At 39.4% G+C, this 20375-nt stretch overlaps 1 protein-coding gene across 1 annotated transcript in view; it reads right to left on the reverse strand.

Annotated features, from left to right (window-relative positions):
• Positions 1-20375, reverse strand: part of ATXN10 (ataxin 10) — a 156453-nt gene that overhangs the window by 97561 nt on the left and 38517 nt on the right. The window contains exon 6 of the mRNA XM_012757348.2: positions 9334-9414. Coding sequence (XP_012612802.2) covers positions 9334-9414 — 81 coding nt within the window. The remainder of the gene's footprint in view (positions 1-9333; positions 9415-20375) is intronic.

Genomic DNA, 20375 nt, shown 5'->3' on the forward strand with positions numbered 1-20375 from the left:
ACTTGGGAGGCTGAGGCAGTAGAATTGCCTGAGCTCAGGAGTTTGAGGTTGCTGTTAGCTAGGCTGACACCACGGCACTGTAGCCCAGGCAACAGAGTGAGACTCTGTCTCAAAAAAAAAAAAAAAAAAACTTAACAGAATACAAGTGGTCTAACAAACGCTCTTTACTGATTTATTCACTCAGGTATGAAGGATGCAAAAGCAAGAAAGACCCATCTGAGGGGTTAGGGACTAGCTGTCTAGAATTATTACAGGTAAGTATGAAAGCCTTGCTTCCCTTAACGCAGAAACCACCACTCAGGGCTGTTTCATGCTCCCCAGACACAGCCCATCCCTCAATTCAGAGCCAAGCTTCCATAATTTTGCCTCTCAACCACTGACTGTCATTAGCATTCTATTTCTAATTCACTGCAGATACAATATGTGCATACTCTGCCTCAAAATTACATTTCCTATTTTATATATTTTTTAAAAATTAACATACATATGAAGGATTTTAGGGGAAAACTATAGCAAAAGTCTGTATTTTAAAGTTAGGCTTAAACTGATGAGGGCTACAGTTTTAAAAGCCATACTTGTAATATCCTGAAATGGGTTTTATGAGAACAATAAGGGTTAGGGGAAGAGTTTTATGAGCATTCTAGAACAGAAAATAAAATTTTGTAATTCTAGAAATAAAATATCTGTAATTCAAATTCAAGGACTGGTATCTCCAATAAATTTTGAATTTATGTTTTAATTAATTCACATGTACAATGTGTTGCATGGAATGATGCAAAGGCTGAAAATTTTATTAATCCTGGACAGCAAGCTACCCAAGATCCAGACAGTCTGCTGCTACAGAATGAATCTCATTAATCCCTTACACATAAGAAGTCAGTGAGGTGCAGGGAAAGGACCATTGGTTTTCACATCAGACAGACTGAGTTCAACTACTACCCCAGCACCTCTATAACCCAAAGCAACTACCTTAACCCATAAAGCTTAAGACCTCCAACTTAGAAAATGCCAAGAATAATATCTATTTCCTAGAGTGTCTGTAAGGTTTAACTGACAATGGGATATGTTGTCTTCTATACTTAAGAGTGATGCTACCTGGAGGAAAAAGTCAAGGTCATTACAACAGCAGCAGCTGTAGTTATAGTAACAGTATGAAAGCAGAAATAGCAACAGCTCACTTTTAACTGAATGATAATTGCATGCCAGGCACAGAGAGCTTTATATATATTCCAATTAATTATCTCAATTTCATGAAGCAGCTACTACTATTATTATCCCCATTTTACAGATGAAACAGTGTTCCAGAAAGGTTAGGTAACCTGCCCAAAGTAGTGAGTGGCTCAACCAGCATTTACACTTAACTACTTATGCTGTACATATCGATTATAAACCTGAAAACTATGCAAGCTGTTTACCAAGAGCAGCTAGTTCAATATGTTATATTCACTCCAATTCACTGGAAGGAGGATCAGAAAAGTATATAAATGTAGGCTCTCATTTTTACTGAATCACACAACAGTAATTGATTTTGAGTCTGCATCCAGTTTTCCTCACCAAGTAATCTGCCCAAATAGGATACCAGTCTCTGGGTGAAGGAGTCAACTAATTTTGACAACAATTAAAGTAACTGGCCAAGCCCAATGGCTCATATCTGTAATCCCAGCACTTTGGGAGGCCAAGGCAGAAGGATTCCTTGAGGCCAAGAGTTTGAGAACATCCTGGGCAGCATATAAAGACTTCATTTCTACAAAGCTTTTTAAAAAAATTAACCAGTGTCTTGCAGGAACTGAATTAAAAAAAAAAAAAAATTTAGCCAGGCATGGTGGTCCGCACCTATAGTTCCAGCTATTTGGGAGGCTGAGGCAGGGGATTGCTTGAATCTAGGAGTTGGAGGCTGCACTCCAGCCTGAGCAACGTACCAAGACCCTATCTTAAAAAAAGAAAAAAAAGAAAAAAGAACTAGCACAAGAAAAAAACTTTAGCATTTCCATAGCAATGTTGTTCATGTATACACCCATGCATGGTTATTACGCACGCTTGCTCAGGGCAGGGACTGCTATCTCACTGTTCACCATTATGCCCCAGTGCACCAGCAGTAGGTACTTCATGAATACAGTATTTGTTTTACTGACTGATCCTCAAACATTTTTAAATCTAATAACCCGTAACCCAATCAGATATTCTAATTCAGTAAGTTGGAGCCACAGCCTGGGCATCTGTATGTTTTTTTAAAACTCCTCAGGTGGTTCTGATGTGTGTTCTCAACTGAGAAACACCATGTGTCACCAAGGTTCTCTAGTGAAAGCCCCCATCTGTACCCCAGAACACAACAAATGTTTTCAGGGACTTACTGTCTTCTCGGTTCTCCCAAGGAATCTAGATGCATTGGAGAGAAGTTTATTCATTACATATCCTTGTTGAGAAAACCTCTAATCCTTTCAATGCTATTGATCTGCCAAAGACTCTGAACATAGAATATACTTGCTAGTGCCCAAATGGAGTCAACAGGGACCCCAAAAGCTACTTCACCCCAGAACTGAGTGTTTCTGCTAAGACACCCAGCCTGCTCCTCCCTACTGCCCTCCCATCTCAGAACTAAACTCAAAAAGATCTTTATCCAACCACTGAGGTCAGTCACCAAAGATCTGAGAGCTCCCAGCCTATCCTCCCACCCAAGACTCTAACTCCCACATGGCTCTGTGAGAACTGAGGGACTTCACCCAATGAGTCCCCTCTCGGCTTGACAAACTTCACCAGCTGGCACAGTTTATATCTTACTTCTTTGTTTGTGTCACTCACCACTAGAACATATGCTGCAGGAGGGGAGGGAGCGTCATCTGATGTATTGAGTAGGCACTCAATAAACATCTGTTGAATGAACCAAAACCCTTTTTCCAGAACAAAGCCCAACCTTGACCATCCTGCTCAGGGCTCTCTCCCACTGCTCTCTTCTGAGTATCTTTTATTCCAATCCAACTGGAATTTTCTTTCTTTTTATCTTTTTTTTTTTTTTTGAGACAGAATCTTGGTCTGTTGCCTGTGCTACAATGCCGTGGTGTCACCTTAGCTCACAGCAACCTCAAACTCCGGAGCTCAGACGATCCTCAGCCTCCCCAGCAGCTGGAACTATAGGCATGTGCCACCACACCCGGCAAATTTTTCTATTTTTAGTTGCCCAGCTAATTTTTTTTTTCCATTTTTTTTAGTAGAGATGGAGTCTTGCTTTTGCTCAAACTGGTCTCGAGTTCCTGAGCTCAAGCAATCCCCCCACCTCAGCCTCCCAGGGTGCTAGGATTACAGCCACTGCACCCAGCCACCAACTGGAATTTTCGATGTTCCCCAAAACACATTCAAAGATTCCTTCATCTGTGCCTGTCTGCATCATTCTTACAATTAGAAAATGCCCACACTCTCTTCTTAACATATACCTGGCAAAATCCACCTATCCTTCAGGGTCATCAAATGCTACCACTTCCATAAAGTTTTTTCTTACTACAAAGACCCTAAGTAATGTCTCCCTCTTCCCTCCCATCTCAAGTTCCTCAAGTACTGTGCTTGTTCCCTTCCTGAGACATCTACCTAATGTGTCTTGTACTACAGTTAAGGTGTGTTTATTTTACCTCTCTACCAGGGTTCTCTAGTGAAGTTCACATGAAGGCTGTAAGGTCCTTGAGGGTAGGCACCGTGTCCAATTAACTTTGGCATCTCCCTGAAGAACACAGGAGAGTGCCTTGTTCACAGTAGGCAGTCAGAAATTACTTTTGAAATGAAACAAATAAAGAAACTAAAACCGCAGAGGGGTAAAAGAGTCTGTAGCCTTTCCTTTCCCCCTGTGTAAAGCACCATGTCTGTCTGTACTTAGGCCCCATTTTCTTTAATTCTAAGTGGTCAAATATATAAAAAAATTTTGCTAGTATAATCAAATTGCTTCCATGTGTGTATATGTGCAATTTAGAGGACAAAAGAAACAAAAGTACAAATCTTGAGCCAGAATATTTCCAGTTGCCATTTTTCGAAAAAAAGTGAAGCCAGAAATCAGGCTAAGGCAATATACCATGTGAAATAAGAATTACAAAGACCCACCTCCAATAAAATCTATCTCCTATGAAATTGAGGGATTGGGTCATCATTCATCTCCTCATTCACTTATTGAACTAACATTTATTGGCTGATCATGACATCCAAAACATGCCTGAGATGACATCAACATTAGAGAAATATACTGATTGATGGACACTCAGAAGAAATAAACAACCATATGAAAAAGAATGATCATCCCTTTTCTTAAAGGCAATTAATTTTATGTCCTCATACTGCATACAGTTGGGTGCTACAAAGCTTTTATATACACCACAAAGATCATCTTGCTGTGATGCAGTTCAGCTGCAGGAGGCACCTTGTTGTAGTTACCAGCAAAGCCTGGAGCCAGACAACAGCCAGATAAATCCTGGCTCTGCCACCGACTAGCTGTGTGAGCCCAGGCAAGCCATGGACCCTCTGTTCCTCACTGTACAGATCTACAACGTAGGGACAATAGGATGGATCTTCTAGGGTTGATGTGGTGATTAAGTTAAATAAAATGCTTAGAGAAGTCCTAGACTTACATAACAAGAGCTTTCTACAAGTCACTTTAAGGAAAAAATTTAAATGTTTTCGCTGATAATGTACTCACAGTAAAAGTAATTAATACCCTTAGCACAAAATGTACAAAAGATGGAGCCGGTTCTTAAAGTGACACTTTTTAGATTTAGAATATGGCCAATTAAATGTCAAATTTCTAACTTACCACATATTCACATATAAAATAAGCATTTTGAAAAGAGCAAGGTCTTATCCTAGAATACCACCTTAACATCCCATTATGCCTACAGGGCTGTAACTTAATATTTGGTGACATTTGGAGGTGGCAGACCCTCCCTACTTTTCATCCTGAAAATGGCCCTGCTGTGGCTCCTTGGAGTTCTGACCTCTGCTGGCACTCGGGCGCAAGCAGAATGCACAGACAGAAGCATCTTTCGCTGCCCCCCAAAATACTAGAGACTGTAAAATTATTTTTGACTTACATAATTACTCCAAAATGACAAGAGTACTAGCACCTACATGACAACATGATGCTACAAAAAAGCAGGATCCCTTTCTTACATACTAGTGTGTTGGGCAACTTTGATGTTCTCAGCGTTTAGCATATTATAGAAACTCAATGAATGTAAAATCAATTAAAAATTAAAGGATGAAGCTCTACAGGAACAAATAATCCAGCAACAGCATGCTTTAGTTTAATATTCTCAAAGATTTTTTAATCAATAAAAAAGTTTGTATCACACATCTCCAATATATGTGATTTACAGATAACCTACTACTATCAAACTAGATATTAAATACCAACAAAGTTTAATTACTTTCTGATTTTTTTTAGGCAACAAATAAATAGAAATAGATATTCTAATATTTTCTTACATATACCCCACTCTGGAGACTGTTACTCTGTGGACAACTATAACACTATAATATGATGGCTACTTACCACACAAAGGGCAGAGAATTAAATATGGGGGTGGCAGCACTGCTGAGCAACTCTGCCCATTCCATAAACAAGAAGAGAGACTCAGGAGAGTGACTGGAGACATTTCCTCATGTCCTGCCCTTACCCTGACAGCTCTATATAGGCACATTTCCAGGGTGTCAGTGGTACAGAGATTTCCATACCACTATTTGATACCTTTTCCTCTGGAACACAAATGAAACAAGGAAGAAGAGCTAAGTATGACCAAGTTGATGGTTACAGTTAAGAAGTAACGGCCTGAAATGAAAGAACAAAGCTGCAGGACTCCCACTTCCTGATTTCAAAACTTACTGAAAAGCTATAGTAATCAAAACAGTGCGGCACTGGCATAAACACAGACACATGGATCAATGTAAAAAAATAGAAAGCTCAGAAATACACTCTCACATATATGGTCAAATGATTCTGACAAGGGTGCCAAGACCATTCAACTGGAAAAGGACAGTCTTTTCAACAAATGGCACTAGCAATAATAGACATCTTCATGCAAGAAAATGAAGCTGGACTCTTATCTAACACCATATACAAAACTCAAAATGGACCAAAGATCTAAATCTAATACCTAAAACAATAAAAATTATAGAAGAAAACAGGACAAAAGCCTCAAAACATTGGATTTGGCAATGATTTCTTTGATACGACACCAAAGGCAAAGATAACAAAAGAAAAAAACAGACAAATTAGACTTCATGAACATGTGGACATGTGATGGACTTCATCCATCAAAAGACGGTATCAGCAGAGTTAAAAGAAAACCCACAGAATGGGAGAACATACTTGCAAATCATATATCTGGTAAAGGACTGATATCCAGAATATACAGAGAACTCCTAAAACTCAAACAAAATAAATAACCTGATTCAAAACTGGGCAAAGGGCTTTGCTATGGTTTGAATGTTTCTTCCCTCTGAAACTCAGGTTGAAATTTAACTGCCATTGTAAAAGTATTAAGAGGTAGCGCCTTTAAGAAATTACTAGGTCATGGGGCTCCAACATGAATGGATTAATTCCATTATCTCAGGAGTGGGTTGTTATTATGTCAACCTGGCCCCTGCTTTCTCTTCTACTGCATGCACCTGCGTGCCCCCTCACCTGCTACCATGGGATTACACAGCAGGAGGGCCTTCACCAGATGCTGGCACCATGCTCTGGGACTTTTCAGTCTGCAGAATTGTGAGAAATAAATTTCTTTTCCTTATAAATTACCCAGTCTCAGGTATTCTGTTATCATAGCAGAAAATGAACTAAGATACTGGCTGCACTATTTTATATCCCCATGAACAGAGCACATGGGTTCCAATTTCTCCACATTCTTGCCAAAACTTGTTATTGTCTGTTCTTTGATAGCTGTCATCCTAATGGGTGTGAGTGGTATCTAATTGTAGTTTGTTGTTTAATGGGTACAGAGTTTCAGATCTGTGAGATGAAAAAGTTCTTGCAACTTTTTGATTAGCTGCAAGACAATGTGAACATACTTAACACTAGTGAACTGTACACTTAAAAATGGTTACAATGGTATTTATCACATGTGTTTTACCACAAGTTTTTTAAGAAAGCTATTGTCAAAGTCTAGTAAAAGATGCCATAAGGCACCTAACACTCTGGGAGGCTGAAGCAGAAGGATCACTTGAGGTCAGAAGTTTGAGACCAGCCTGAGCAAGAACGAAACCCCATCTCTACAAAAAGAAAACTTAGCTGGGTGTAGTGTCGCCCGCCTGTAGTCCCAGCTACCCAGGAGGCTGAGGCAAGAGGGTCACTTGAGCCTAGGAGTTCGAAGCTGCAGTGAGCTATGATAGTGCCACTGTACTCCAGCCAGGGTGACAGAGAGTCTGTCTCAAAAAAAAAAGATGCCATAAAGGTAAACTGGGGCTGTGACAAAATCGAGATAAATTCATAAGATACTGGGATGGTACACCTGATAACATTCATTGACCAGTATGAACTGGTAAGATGAGGGGGAGGGGCAGAAAGAAAACTTGAGGTTTCCAACTCAGTAAATTATATTATATCCTCCAGTCTATTAGATGCACATTTTATTGAAGAGTAAGAAAATTCATTAATTCACTCATGCTTTCATTGAAAAACCTTTTTATTTTCCTTTTTCATTTTGAGTGCCTGCTACATGCCAAGCGCTGACTAGAAATGTGGAATGGAGAACAAAAAGGATGAAAGCCTTGCCCTCAGGGCACTGACAGTCTACTGGAAGCATGCTACAAAACAAGCAGGTGTGTAACGTGATCCCATGTAATCTACACAATGTGATGAAAGGATAGCACTTCTTTGGAAGAAAAACTTATAATAGTGAGGTAATGGATCAGTTTAAAATAGATCAGTTAGTAGGAATATGGCAAATATAAACTTGAATATTAAAATACAATTAACTGTGCATTCTCTTTGTATTCAGGTGCTCCTTACTGTAAAGCAATTACTAATTTTTAACACTGTTCATCTTCTTTTTTGTAGGTCAAAAAAGTACAAATAATTCTTTTTCTTCAATAGAGGTATACATATGGGGGGAGCCTTAAAATTGGATTTATAAATCTGGTACTTAAACCGACTAAAAGCATGAACTTTTCCTTTTTGTTAAAGATATTAAAGAAGAAAAATAAACGACTTAAAAGACTACAAAGGACACATAAAGGTCAACTGTTGAAATCTAAATATGTAGCAAGAATTCCAAAACCATTACAATTATACAACTTGTGACTACAATCAAAAGATTAACATTTTTTAAGTTTTTGATCATGAGATCTATAATTTCTGAATAAATTTTGCTATTTTCCTAAGGCAAGACTTCTAATAAGGTTAGAAAAAATACATGCTATTGCGATGTAAAGTGTACTGCAAATTATTTTATTCCAACTTCTTACTTTACAGGTCAATAAACTGAATCCAAACAAGGTGAAAAGACCTGGCTATGATCACATAAAGAATAAGGTCTCAGCCGGGCGCGGTGGCTCACGCCTGTAATCCTAGCACTCTGGGAGGCCGAGGCGGGCGGATTGCTCAAGGTCAGGAGTTCAAAACCAACCTGAGCGAGACCCCGTCTCTACCATAAAAATAGAAAGAAATTAATTGGCCAACTAATATATATATATATAAAAATCAGCCGGGCATGGTGGCTTGTGCCTGTAGTCCCAGCTACTCGGGAGGCTGAGGCAGGAGGATCACTTGAGCCCAGGAGTTTGAGGTTGCTGTGAGCTAGGCTGACGCCACGGCACTCACTCTAGCCTAGGCAAGAAAGCGAGACTCTGTCTCAAAAAAAAAAAAAAAAAAAAAAAAAGAATAAGGTCTCAGCACTCCTAGGTTATTGCTCTTCCTACTATAATAACTGTGAGATAATAGACAGGTATCAATTTTCTTTTAGTCTGAATTACCTATCAGAAACTACGAACCTAAAAGAGTATATCCCAAATAATCATACCACTGATGTGACAAACAAGCACATTCAAACATACAGCTGTAGTATACAGTTGCATAAATTACTGTTATTAAAATCCAGGCACATGCATAACATTTTGTTCTTAATTTTTCCTTAATATGCGTTTACTAAATAATAGCACCAACCTAGTTTCTACAGCCCTACATAAATCACTGCCTGTTGTGGCCAAGCTGTAATGTTAACCAACCAATTTAAAACCATTACCGACACAGAAACATGTATTTAGAGATCCTGTGCCAACTAAGAAACCACACAGTGTTCAGTCATGTGCACAGGATGCTCTCTATGGAATGCTAAATACTCCAAACCGCACTGGCTTGGGGGTTACCTTTCTTGATTGCTCAGCTTGGCATACATGGCTTCTACCAACTCCGGGCTTTTCAGAAAATGGTCTGTAATAATCAAGAACCTAAGAAGAAAAAGAGGGAAAGTATGATTACTAGAAACACATTAAAACAGACATGACTTTATCTACTTTATAGGCATACGTTATACATACAAGCATTTCATTTTAGTGAACTTTTAATTTGTTGTAATCTTAAATGTTTTAAGAGGGTCATATACTATTTTTCTCTTAAACATAGCTAAAAGGAAGAAAAAAACTCAAAATATTTTTCTCCCATTTTATTTACAAAAAATTTATTGAAATAATTTAAATTAATAGAACAGGAAGAAAGGGCCTATTACAACTTTTATATAAGGTGAGAAAGGAAATTCTTCACTATAGCCTCATACTTTTATTTAAACATATGCCAACAACGCAGAGATGAATACTAACTTGATTATCCACTCTTTAAGGTTCTCAAGTTACCAAGAAAACATCCTCATTGTCAAGCAATGCATTCATCTAAACTCAGAGATCAACTTATGGAAACCCTGAGGCAAAGATTATAGGCATATTTCTTCAAAGTACCACTGTGACAACGAAAAAGATTGAATAGCATTATTAATTAATTCTGAATTATATCTACCATAGGGCTTCTGAGGGAAAATTTTAAGAACTATGGAATATATTATTTATGACCAGGTCATAGTATTAAGAGTTGACTATAAGCATTAAATATATTGACAGAGTTTATTTAATCACTTGTTAATGAAATAATACAATAAAAGTATACCTTTCAGTGTGATAATGAAATGATGTATGTTAACTACCATAACACATTGCCACTTCACATAAAAGCAAAATCTAAATACATATTCTATTTCTTCTACAGCATTTAAAATAGAAGATTAACACTTTGATGTGAAATATTTCTAATAATAACAGATAATATTGAAAATTCTCAAACAACATTCATATTAATGTAGGCAGGTCATCAAGCTGCAATAATAGAAATGCATGCATTTCAAGCTGGGTATACAAACAAAATTGGGATCCTAAAGATACTTGGAATAACTCAGCTACTTGGAACCCAAAACATTTATAAGAACATTCATTCAAAAATGCAATACTTCAAGTTACAAGCCATATTTCTAAACATATTCTCCAAACAGTAAAGACCTATACACAGTTAGTTACAGAGGAACATGTTATGGGCAACAGACACCCATCATGGGTTACAGAAACAAGTGTATTTAACCAGCAGGTTGTGGGGGGGTTAGAGAGGGAAAAATGGACAGAGGGCAAGAAAATGAAAGAGGTTATAGGAAATGTTTTGTAAACACATCAGAGAAACATTTAGTTTGTAAAAATAAAAAAACTATAAATGTAATACTTTCCTATTGTCAACAGGCTTCCCACGGGAGACCTGTTTTTTCTGTCACTACTTTCTGCCTCTAGTGTTAGAGCTGACCCACCCCAGTCAACGTCAGGGGCAGAATCCCCAGTTTAACCATGAAATTCCTCATTTAAATGTGATTACAGAAAAGCTAATGTTCATAAATCACACTGTTGATGCCAAAGCAATGACCATATTTTTATATTTTCCACACTGACTAAAAACATAAAACTTGCATGAAAGTTTCTCTTCTCATCTCTTTCTCTCAAATCTCATTCATTACTGATTTTAAAGCATGTGGACAGTATCTTCATCATGATATTGATACTCCACATAAAAGGTGGCAAAAGCCATCTACATATGCATCCGAGTGCACATGTAAACACACACGAAAGATGAACACTTCACTGGTAAACAGAGATACTCCTCCAGTCAAGGATTCAAGGAAATTTTTTTAAATGAAAATTATCCATATCCATATAGGTACACAAAGGCAAAGCTATACTCATAACATGAATAAAATAGAATTCATTGACTGCAAAAATCTAGAAAACTGATTATACAAAGCATTTGATTTAAATGTGCTCTAGAAAATAAATACGACTCCCCTGCTTGGTTGTGAGATCTGGGAAAATCTAACCCATAGTTGCTTAACATGGCAATTTGGACAAAGCTTACAAAGCTGCTGTAGAAAATAACTTTCTTTCCCCTGTTAAATAACATTTTCAATTGCTTAAATGTAGCATTACAAAAATAGATAACTAAAATATCAGTCTGCTGATTCAATGGCAATGCTTTCTCTAACTAGAAAAAAGTTATAATAAGAAAAAAAAAATAGGATTTCCTGAATGCCACATGTGCAAAGCACTGGGAGAAATGCTGTTAGACACATGTGCATCTTAGCCTCCCTTTCTTAATGCCATACTTTCAGACAGGCAATAGTTGCAAAGGTTAAGAACACAAATTTTGGTCTCCGAAAAAGCCAGGCTTGAGCCTCAGCCTTAGCACTCACTGGCAGTGACACTGGATAGGGCATCTAATCTCTCAGCATCACTGAGTTCTGCTTTTCTCACTTACAGTAATAATGTATCAGAATTCAACTCCAACAAAAATAAGAGAAATTAAACAATATTAACTTCTCAAGCAGTAGCAAATGATGAAAAGGATCCATTCATTCACCAAACATGTACTGAGTTCTGTGGATGTCTGCTACTTCCTTTTCCTGTCCCGTGTCCCCCTTTCCTTCTTTGGATAACAAGAATTCTTTCCATTCAAGAATTAGCCCAAACCTGCCAGCCTGGGCTGTCAGTTACACAGACCCAACAGCCCCACCACAGGCGTGAGACGTCTGTGTGAACCCCCACAAAGATGTGTCAGAGGTGACCCCACACCTCTGGAAACAGGACTGGTCCGGGAATGGTACTGTGACCCAGAAAGGGCCACTTGCACACCTTGCAAATATCCATCTGGTTATTACCTCTTTGTTTTTAATTCCCAACTTTTTCAATACATTTCCTAGTCAATGTTTATAGAAGAAAAATGTTTTATTTCTATCCTAAAGTACTCCATACATTTCACACACATGCAAAAAGACGCATACACACACACAAAACCACAGTTGCACTCCATATATAACTGGCAGAAAGTCAGAACAGTGTACAGATATTTTGAGAAGTACTTCTGGGATAATGGTGACATAAAGAATCTCCATCTTTGTGTACACAAAGCCAACTGTTTGTTGACAACTATATAAATTCTATGGTAATCAGAAAGAAATGCATTAAGCAGTGCGCATCCAAACATAATAGTCTATTACATATACAGGTGGTTTGCCATGTTTGGCTATATTTTTTAGTTTAAACCTTTTTATTTTGAGATAATTATAGATTCACATGCAGTTTTAAATATGAGATTTCATGTACCCTTACCCAGCTCCTCCAACTTATAAAACTATCGCAGCCCAGATACTGACACTGATATAATCCATAGATCTTACTCAGATTTCCCCACTGTTACTTGCACTTGTGAATTTCTGTGGGTATGGTGTGTCCTCACAGGTGGGTTCACATGTCCACAATCACGTTAAGACACACAGCAGCTCCATCACCACAAGAACCCCCTAGTAGCACTTTTACAGCAACACCGACCTGTTTGCAGGTTCCTCGATCCCTGGAAACCACAACTCTGTTCGACATTTCTATTATTTTATCATTTTAAGAATATTACATAAATGGAATAATACATTATTTAACCTTTTGGGATTGTTTTTGTTTTTTTTTTTTTTACTCAGCATAATTACTGTCAGATTCTCCCAAGTACAGCTGACACCAATAGTCTAATCCCTTTTATTGCTGGGTAGCATTCCAGTTTGCGTTCTATTTTAAGAAACTGACTGGGGTTTTGGGTGGACATGTAACATTTTATAATGTTCATATTTTGAAAAAGGAAACAGGCTCTCAGTCACATTTCTGCACAGAATGTCTGATTTTCAGGAATAGATTACTGATGCTAAGTGAAGAAGCCTGTGTAGAGCCCCAGAGACAGTGATATGGACCCTCTGGGGGTCTCACTCCAAAGGCCCTGAGAACCAGACAAGCCTGAGGTGACTGAAGTCCAAGGTTGCCACCAATCCCCTGACTCATTCAACAAATACTACCTACCAAGGACTGTTTTATGAAGGAGGGTGGCAAACTTTCCCATAAAGGGCCAGACAATAAATATTTTAGGATTTACAGGCCAAAGGGTCTCTGTCACTACTGAGCTCTGCCACTGACGCATGAAAGCAGCCACAGACAATGCATAAATAAATAAGCATGGCTGTGTTCCAATAAAACTTTATAAACAGGCCAGGTGCAGTGGTTCACACCTATAATCCTAGCACTCTGGGAGGCCAAGGCAGTAGGATCACTTGAGTTCAGGAGTTCAAGACCAGCCTGAGCAAGAGGGAGTTAGCCAGGCATCATGGCATCTGCCTGTAGTCCCAGTTACTCAGGAGGTTGAGGCAGAAGGATCACTTTAGCCCCAAAGAGCTAAAGGTTGTAGTGAGCTATGATGATACCCCTGCACTCTAACTGGGACAACAGAGCAAGACTCTATCTCCAAAAAAAATAAATTAAAAAAAATTTTTTAATGCTCTAAAGAGCTAAGAAAGTGGAATGCACAGCTATTGTGAGTGAACAGAAGAGGGTCAACAGATTCAGACTGCAAGAGGAAGGACAATTATGTTTATCTTCCTAATATCTTTATATATAAGCTGATAATAAAATATATATACATAAGGCAAGAAACAACCTTACAGAAAAGAAGATATTAGTCTGAGAAGGAAACTTTGTCACACAAATAAATCAAGCAGATAACCCAAATATGAACAAAAAATACTGCTTTAGTCCCAACTATAACTTGATTTTTGTAGTGAAACTGGGTAGAAGTTTAAAAGATTGATAAAAGTTTATACCAAAAGAGGCTAAACCTGAAAGAGTTCATGCCTCACCTTTGCAGACCTCCCCCTGAAAATGCATAAGTTTTACAATATGTAACACGGAAAAAAAAAAGAGAGAGACAGAGAGAGAGAGACAGAGAGACAGAGACAGAGACAGAGACAGAGACACCTTCAAGGTCAGCATCACTTACAATCCTGTCTCTGCTATATATATACTACATGTGTGACCTTGGTCAAACTGACGTACCCTGCTTAACTCTCATCTGAATGTGGTGGCAAAATACAATTTACAGGACATAAAAATGAGATTACACACACAAAGCACCCATCACATCACAGGGTAGTCCTACCTTTTCCTCTACTGTATAATTCTGCACTGACTGACCTAACTGACCAGTGCACATTTACTACACTTTCAGATTTAGATGAACTCAAAATAGAACTCTTGGATTCATCTAGGGTTATCTAAGAGCATGAAAACATCTTTCACACCTACAAACAAAAGAAACAAACATTTTTAGAAAGACATTTTCCCAATAATTCAAACCAAGCAGTGCCAAAAACTCTCTCGCCTACACTTTCCTGTGTCTCTAGTATATCCAAACAAAAAGACCCAAAGTTATTGGAATCTTACATTTGCCCTTTTATAAGAAAAAAGCAGATGAAGAAAAGATAATATACTCATGAATTTTAAGACTGTGTTTGTTTTGCACTCTTTCTCAGCTATTTCATGATACAGAGGAGAGAGGGCAGAATGTGGTTTTCCTCCAATTTCCAGGGATGGGTTCATATTTAACAGAAAAAGTAAGAATTTTTTTTCTTAGAGTCTCTAATTCCAGCACTTTGGGAGGCCTAGGTGGGAAAACTACTTAAGCCCAGGAGTTCAAGACCAGCCTGGGCAACACGGCAAGACACTATCTCTACAAAAAATAGAAAATTTAGCTGGGCCAGCTGGTGTGTGCCTGTAGTCCCAGCTACCCAGAAGGCTGAGGTAGGAGGATCACTTGAGCCCATGAGTTTGAGGATGCAGTGAGTTATGATGATGGCACTGTACTCTAGTCCAGGCAACAGAGAGAGACGCTGTCTCAATTAAAAACAAAACAAAATAAAATAAAATGACCACAATAGGATGAAATTAGAAATCCATAAGAAAAGGAAATGTAGGAAATACATGAATATATGGAAATTAAAGAACAAACTCCTAAATAACCAGTGGCTCAGAGAAGAAATCATAAGGGAAATTAGAATATAATTTGAGATAAAGGAAAATGAAAGCACAACATAGCAAAATTTATGGGTTTCTGAACTATGTACTAAAGCAGTTTCTACCAGGAAATTTACAGATGTAAATGGCCTACATAAAAGAGAAGATCTCATATCAATAACCTAAACTTCCATCTTAAGAAACTAGAAAAAGAAGAGCAAACTAAACCCAAAGCAAGCAAAAGAAAGGATATAATAAATATCACAGCAGAAATAAATGAAATAGAGAATATAAAAACAACAGACAAAAATCAACAATACCAAAACTGGTTCTTTGAAAAGAGCAAAAACTCTGGCAAACCTTTAGCTATAATGACCAAGAAAAAAGAGAAGACTCAAATTACCAAAATTAGGAACAACGGGAAATTCCTACCAACCTTACATAAGTAAAAAAGATTATAAGGGAATACTATAAACAACTGTGTGCCAACAAATTAGATAGCCTAGACCAAGCGTCTTCAAACTATGGCCCGTGGGCCACATGCAGGAGTTTTTGCCTGTTTGTTTTTTTAACTTCAAAATAAGACGTGTAGTATGCATAGGAATTTGTTCATAGGTTTTTTTTTTTTAACTATAGTCTGGCCCTCCAACGGTCTGAGGGACAGTGAACTGGTCCCCTGTTTAAAAATTTGAGGACCCCTGGCCTAGACCAAAGGGACAAATTCTTAGAAAGATACAAATTACCAAAACAGACTCAAGAAGATAATCTGGGCTGAGAGAGGTGGCTCACACCTGTAATCCTAGCACTCTGGGAGGATCACTTGAACTCAGGAGTTCAAGACCAGCCTGAGCAAGAGTGAGACCCCCATCTCTACTAAAAATAGAAAAAATTAGCCAGGCATGGTGGCTCACATCTATTGTCCCAGCTACTAAGGAGGCTGAGGCAGGAGGATTGTTTGAGCCCAGGAGTTTGAGGCTGCTGTGAGCTAGACTGATACCACTGCACTCTAGCCTCCTGGGCAACAGTGTGAGACTCTGTCTCAAAAAAAAAAAAAAAAAAAAGACAATCTGAATATACCTATCACAAGTAGAGATTGAATTAATAAGCAAAAACTTCCCACAATGAAAAGTTCCAGATTAGATTGTTTCAATGGTGAAGTTTACCAAATATGTAAAGATTAACACCAATCCTTTACAAACTTCCCCCCAAAAAAACCCCAAAATAAAAAAAAACTCATTCTGTAAAGACAGTATTAACCTGATACTAAAATCAGAAAAAGAAATCACAAAAAGAAAACCATAAACCAATATGCCTTATCAATATAGATGTAAAAATCCCGACCAAAATATAAACAAATCGAATCTAGCAACATATGAAAAGGATTACATACCATGAGTAAGTAGGATTTATTTCAGGAATGCAAAGCTGATATAAAGTATAAAAATTAATCAATGTTAGACAACATACTAACAGACTAAAAAACAAAACCATATATATGATCATCTCAATAGGAAAAGAAAATGAATGATAAAATATTAGAGCCTTTCATAATAAAAAAACATTCAGGCTGGGAGGATCAAGATGGTGGACGAGAAACACCGCCAGAAAGAGTGTCTCTGCAGAAAAGACAGATTCTAGCAGAAATTAGAAAAAAGAAGCAAGAAGGCGAGCATACAGCAGATGAGGGCCGGAAGGAGGGGTACCTGAGACCCCGGGAGACTCCACGGGAGGAGGCTGCGGAGGAGAACTGGAAGCTGAGACCTCCAGAGCAGCCCGGAGACCAGCGGGAAGGGTAGGTGGATAAATCACCTTTCCCCTCCCTTGCATTTGGGACTGCAGGTGGGCTCCCCAGCGGGTGGAGAGACCTGCGGACACCAGCCCAGAGACGGCTGCCACCAGCTAGCGGTGAGCCTGTAGCGGACACGGCACCAGACTCCCAAATCCCTTGGGGCACCTCCATGTGCACAGACCTGAGCCGCGAGGCAGGCGCCATATTGCCTCCTCCTCCCCTCCGCCGACCCTACCTGCGGCTGCCCAGAGAGACAATACAGCCACCAGCCGGAGGCACCTGCAGGGAACGGGACACCTTCCCTTTTGGGACCCTACAGCTGACTAAGGGGAACTCAAGACTGTGAGTTCCCTACCCGCCAGCCCTCCCAGGTGCTGCTGGCACAGTGTTCCCAGGAGAACGGTGCCGACTCAGAGGCTAAGAGACACAGACACAGCTTTGGCTCCCTGTGGGTGAATTGGGACCGGAACTCCTCTCCCTGGTGGGGATACAGTTTGAACTCTGGGACCCAGAGATCGGACCTGCAGACCAGATCCCCTGCACCGAGGTCTAGCATTGCCCGGGGCACAGAAGGGATATTTGTGAACAGCCTGCTGAGGTGTGTGTGCCTCCAGGGGCAGATCAGCGTCCTAGAGGGCAACCCTCCCACCAAAGGGAGGCCGTGCGCCCAGCCCAGGCAGCGTTTCTGCGCAGGGAACCTCCCCAAAGGCATCACAATCCGGGGAGGCCTGGTGGCATGTGGTCTGGCCTGCTGGCAGAGGCCCAGGAGTAGCTGCGGAGTTGGGGAGGGTGGAAAGAAGCGAGGCCTGCAGGTCTCAGACAGCCCCACACCCCAAGCAGACTTTCTGGCTGAGCGGGACCATTCCAGCCCTGCCCTGACAGCTTTTCTGGAAGCAGAGAACAGAACTTTGACCCCTGCTAAGACATTGGTGGTGCCTGAGGGCAGGCTTACCCAACCCAGCTCCGCCCAGAACAAGAGCTGATAACAGGACACAAAAACAACAGCATATCCTGTTCCTCCAAGCAAGCGCCACCTACTGACAGGGACGGCATCCTGCACAGCCTTTTCACGGAACCCACTGACTCATTATACAGGGAGTGGTCGAATCTCACCCACAGACACCACCTAACGGTTCAGAAACTAAACAAGGCGTGTGAATATCCAAACAAAAACCTAAAGGAAAGAAACAACAACTGATCGACATGGGAAGAAATCAGCGAAGGAACTCAGGAAATATGAAGAACCAAACGGAAAACACACCCCAAAGAGGAGCACCAGCCCCCTAGAAACGGACACCAACCCAAATCAGGCAACCAAAATGACAGAAGAGGAATTTCGTATGTGGATCATAAGAACACTCACCGAGCTGCAACAACAACTCAATAACCAACACAAGAAACCACAAAAAGCCTCCAGGACCTAGAACAAAAGTTCACTAAAGAAATGGACACAATGAAGAAAAGTTTAACTGAACTCCTGGAAATGAATTATCATTTCAGGGAACTACAAAATACAGTGGAAAGTCTCAAGAACAGGGTAGATCAAACAGAAGAAAGAATCTCAGAGATTAAAGATAACACCCTCCAACTAAATAAAACCATCACAGAGATAGAGTAGAGAAACAAGAGAAAAGAGCAAAGCCTATAAGAGATGTGGGATTATGTGAAGAAACCTAATGTGAGGGTCATAGGGTTACCAGAAGGGGAAGAGGATGACACCCAAGGGTTGGACAAGCTATTTGAAGATATAATAGAGGAAAATTTCCCAGGCCTTGCTCAAAATCTGCATATACAAGTTCAAGAAGCTCAGAGGACCCCTGGGAGATTCAATGCAAACAGGAAGACGTCACAACATGCAGTCATCAGACTGACCAAAATATAAACTAAAGAGGCCCTTCTAAGAGCTGTAAGACGAAAGAAGCAAGTGACATACAAGGCAAAGCCAATTCGAATAACACCAGACTTCTCTAATGAGACTTTACAAGCAAGGAGAGACTGGGGCCCCATTCTCACTCTTCTGAAACAAAACAATGCCCACCCTAGAATCTTTTTCCCTGCAAAACTAAGCTTCATATATGAAGGAGAAATAAAGACACTCTCAGACAAGCAAAGTCTCAGAGAATTCACCAAGACCAGCCCTACAAGAAGTACTCAAAACAGTGTTACACACAGAACACCATAATAAAAACTCACGAATATAAAAACAACCAAAACCCAAAGATTAAAGGCCAGATAATACAATGGCTCAAGAGAGAAATCAAAGCAACAACATCCAACCCAACAGAATGAAGAGTAATCTACCTTACCTATCAGTTCTCTCAATAAATGTGAATGGCTTAAAGTCTCCACTCAAGAGACATAGGCTGGCTGAATGGATAAGAAAATACGGGCCAAGTATATGCTGTCTTCAGGAAACACATCTAACCTGCAAGGATGCATATAGACTAAAAGTAAAAGGGTAGAGATCAGTATTCTAGGCAAGTGGAAGTCAAAAGAAGGCTGGCATGGCAATTCTAATTTCAGATGATTTAGTTTTTAAACCAACAAAAGTAGTGAAAGACAAAGCAGATCATTATATAATGGTGAAGGGCACACTTCAACAAGAAGAGATAACAATTTTAAATATATATGCACCCAACTTAGGTGCACCCAGTTTCATAAAGCAAACCTTACTGGATCTAAGCAAATGGATTAATAGCAACTCCATAATCACCGGAGATTTCAACACCCCACTGACGGCACAACACAGATCCTCCAAACAGAAAATTAATAAAGAAATAATGGACTTAAACAAAACCTTGGAACAACTGGGTCTGACTGACATCTACAGGACATTCTACCCAAAATCCACTGAAAATACGTTCTTCTCATCAGCTCACAGGACATTCTCTAAGATTGACCATATCCTAGGACACAAAGTAAATCTCAAGAAATTTAAAAAAATAGAAATCACACCATGTACCTTCTCAGATCACAGTGGAATAAAAGTAGAAATCAACCCTAACAGAAACTCACATTTCTACACAAAAACGTGGAAATTAAACAACCTCCTACTAAATGATTATTTCATAAATGAAGAAATCAAGATGGAAATAAAAAAATTCTATACTCCTACACTGCTGGTGGGACTTCAAATTAGTTCAACCTCTGTGGAAAGCAATATGGAGATACCTTAAAGCGATACAAGTGAATCTACCATTTGATCCAGCAATCCCAT

The sequence above is a fragment of the Microcebus murinus genome, chromosome 10 (genome assembly GCF_040939455.1).
Source record: "Microcebus murinus isolate Inina chromosome 10, M.murinus_Inina_mat1.0, whole genome shotgun sequence".
Taxonomy (NCBI): Eukaryota; Metazoa; Chordata; class Mammalia; order Primates; family Cheirogaleidae; genus Microcebus; species Microcebus murinus.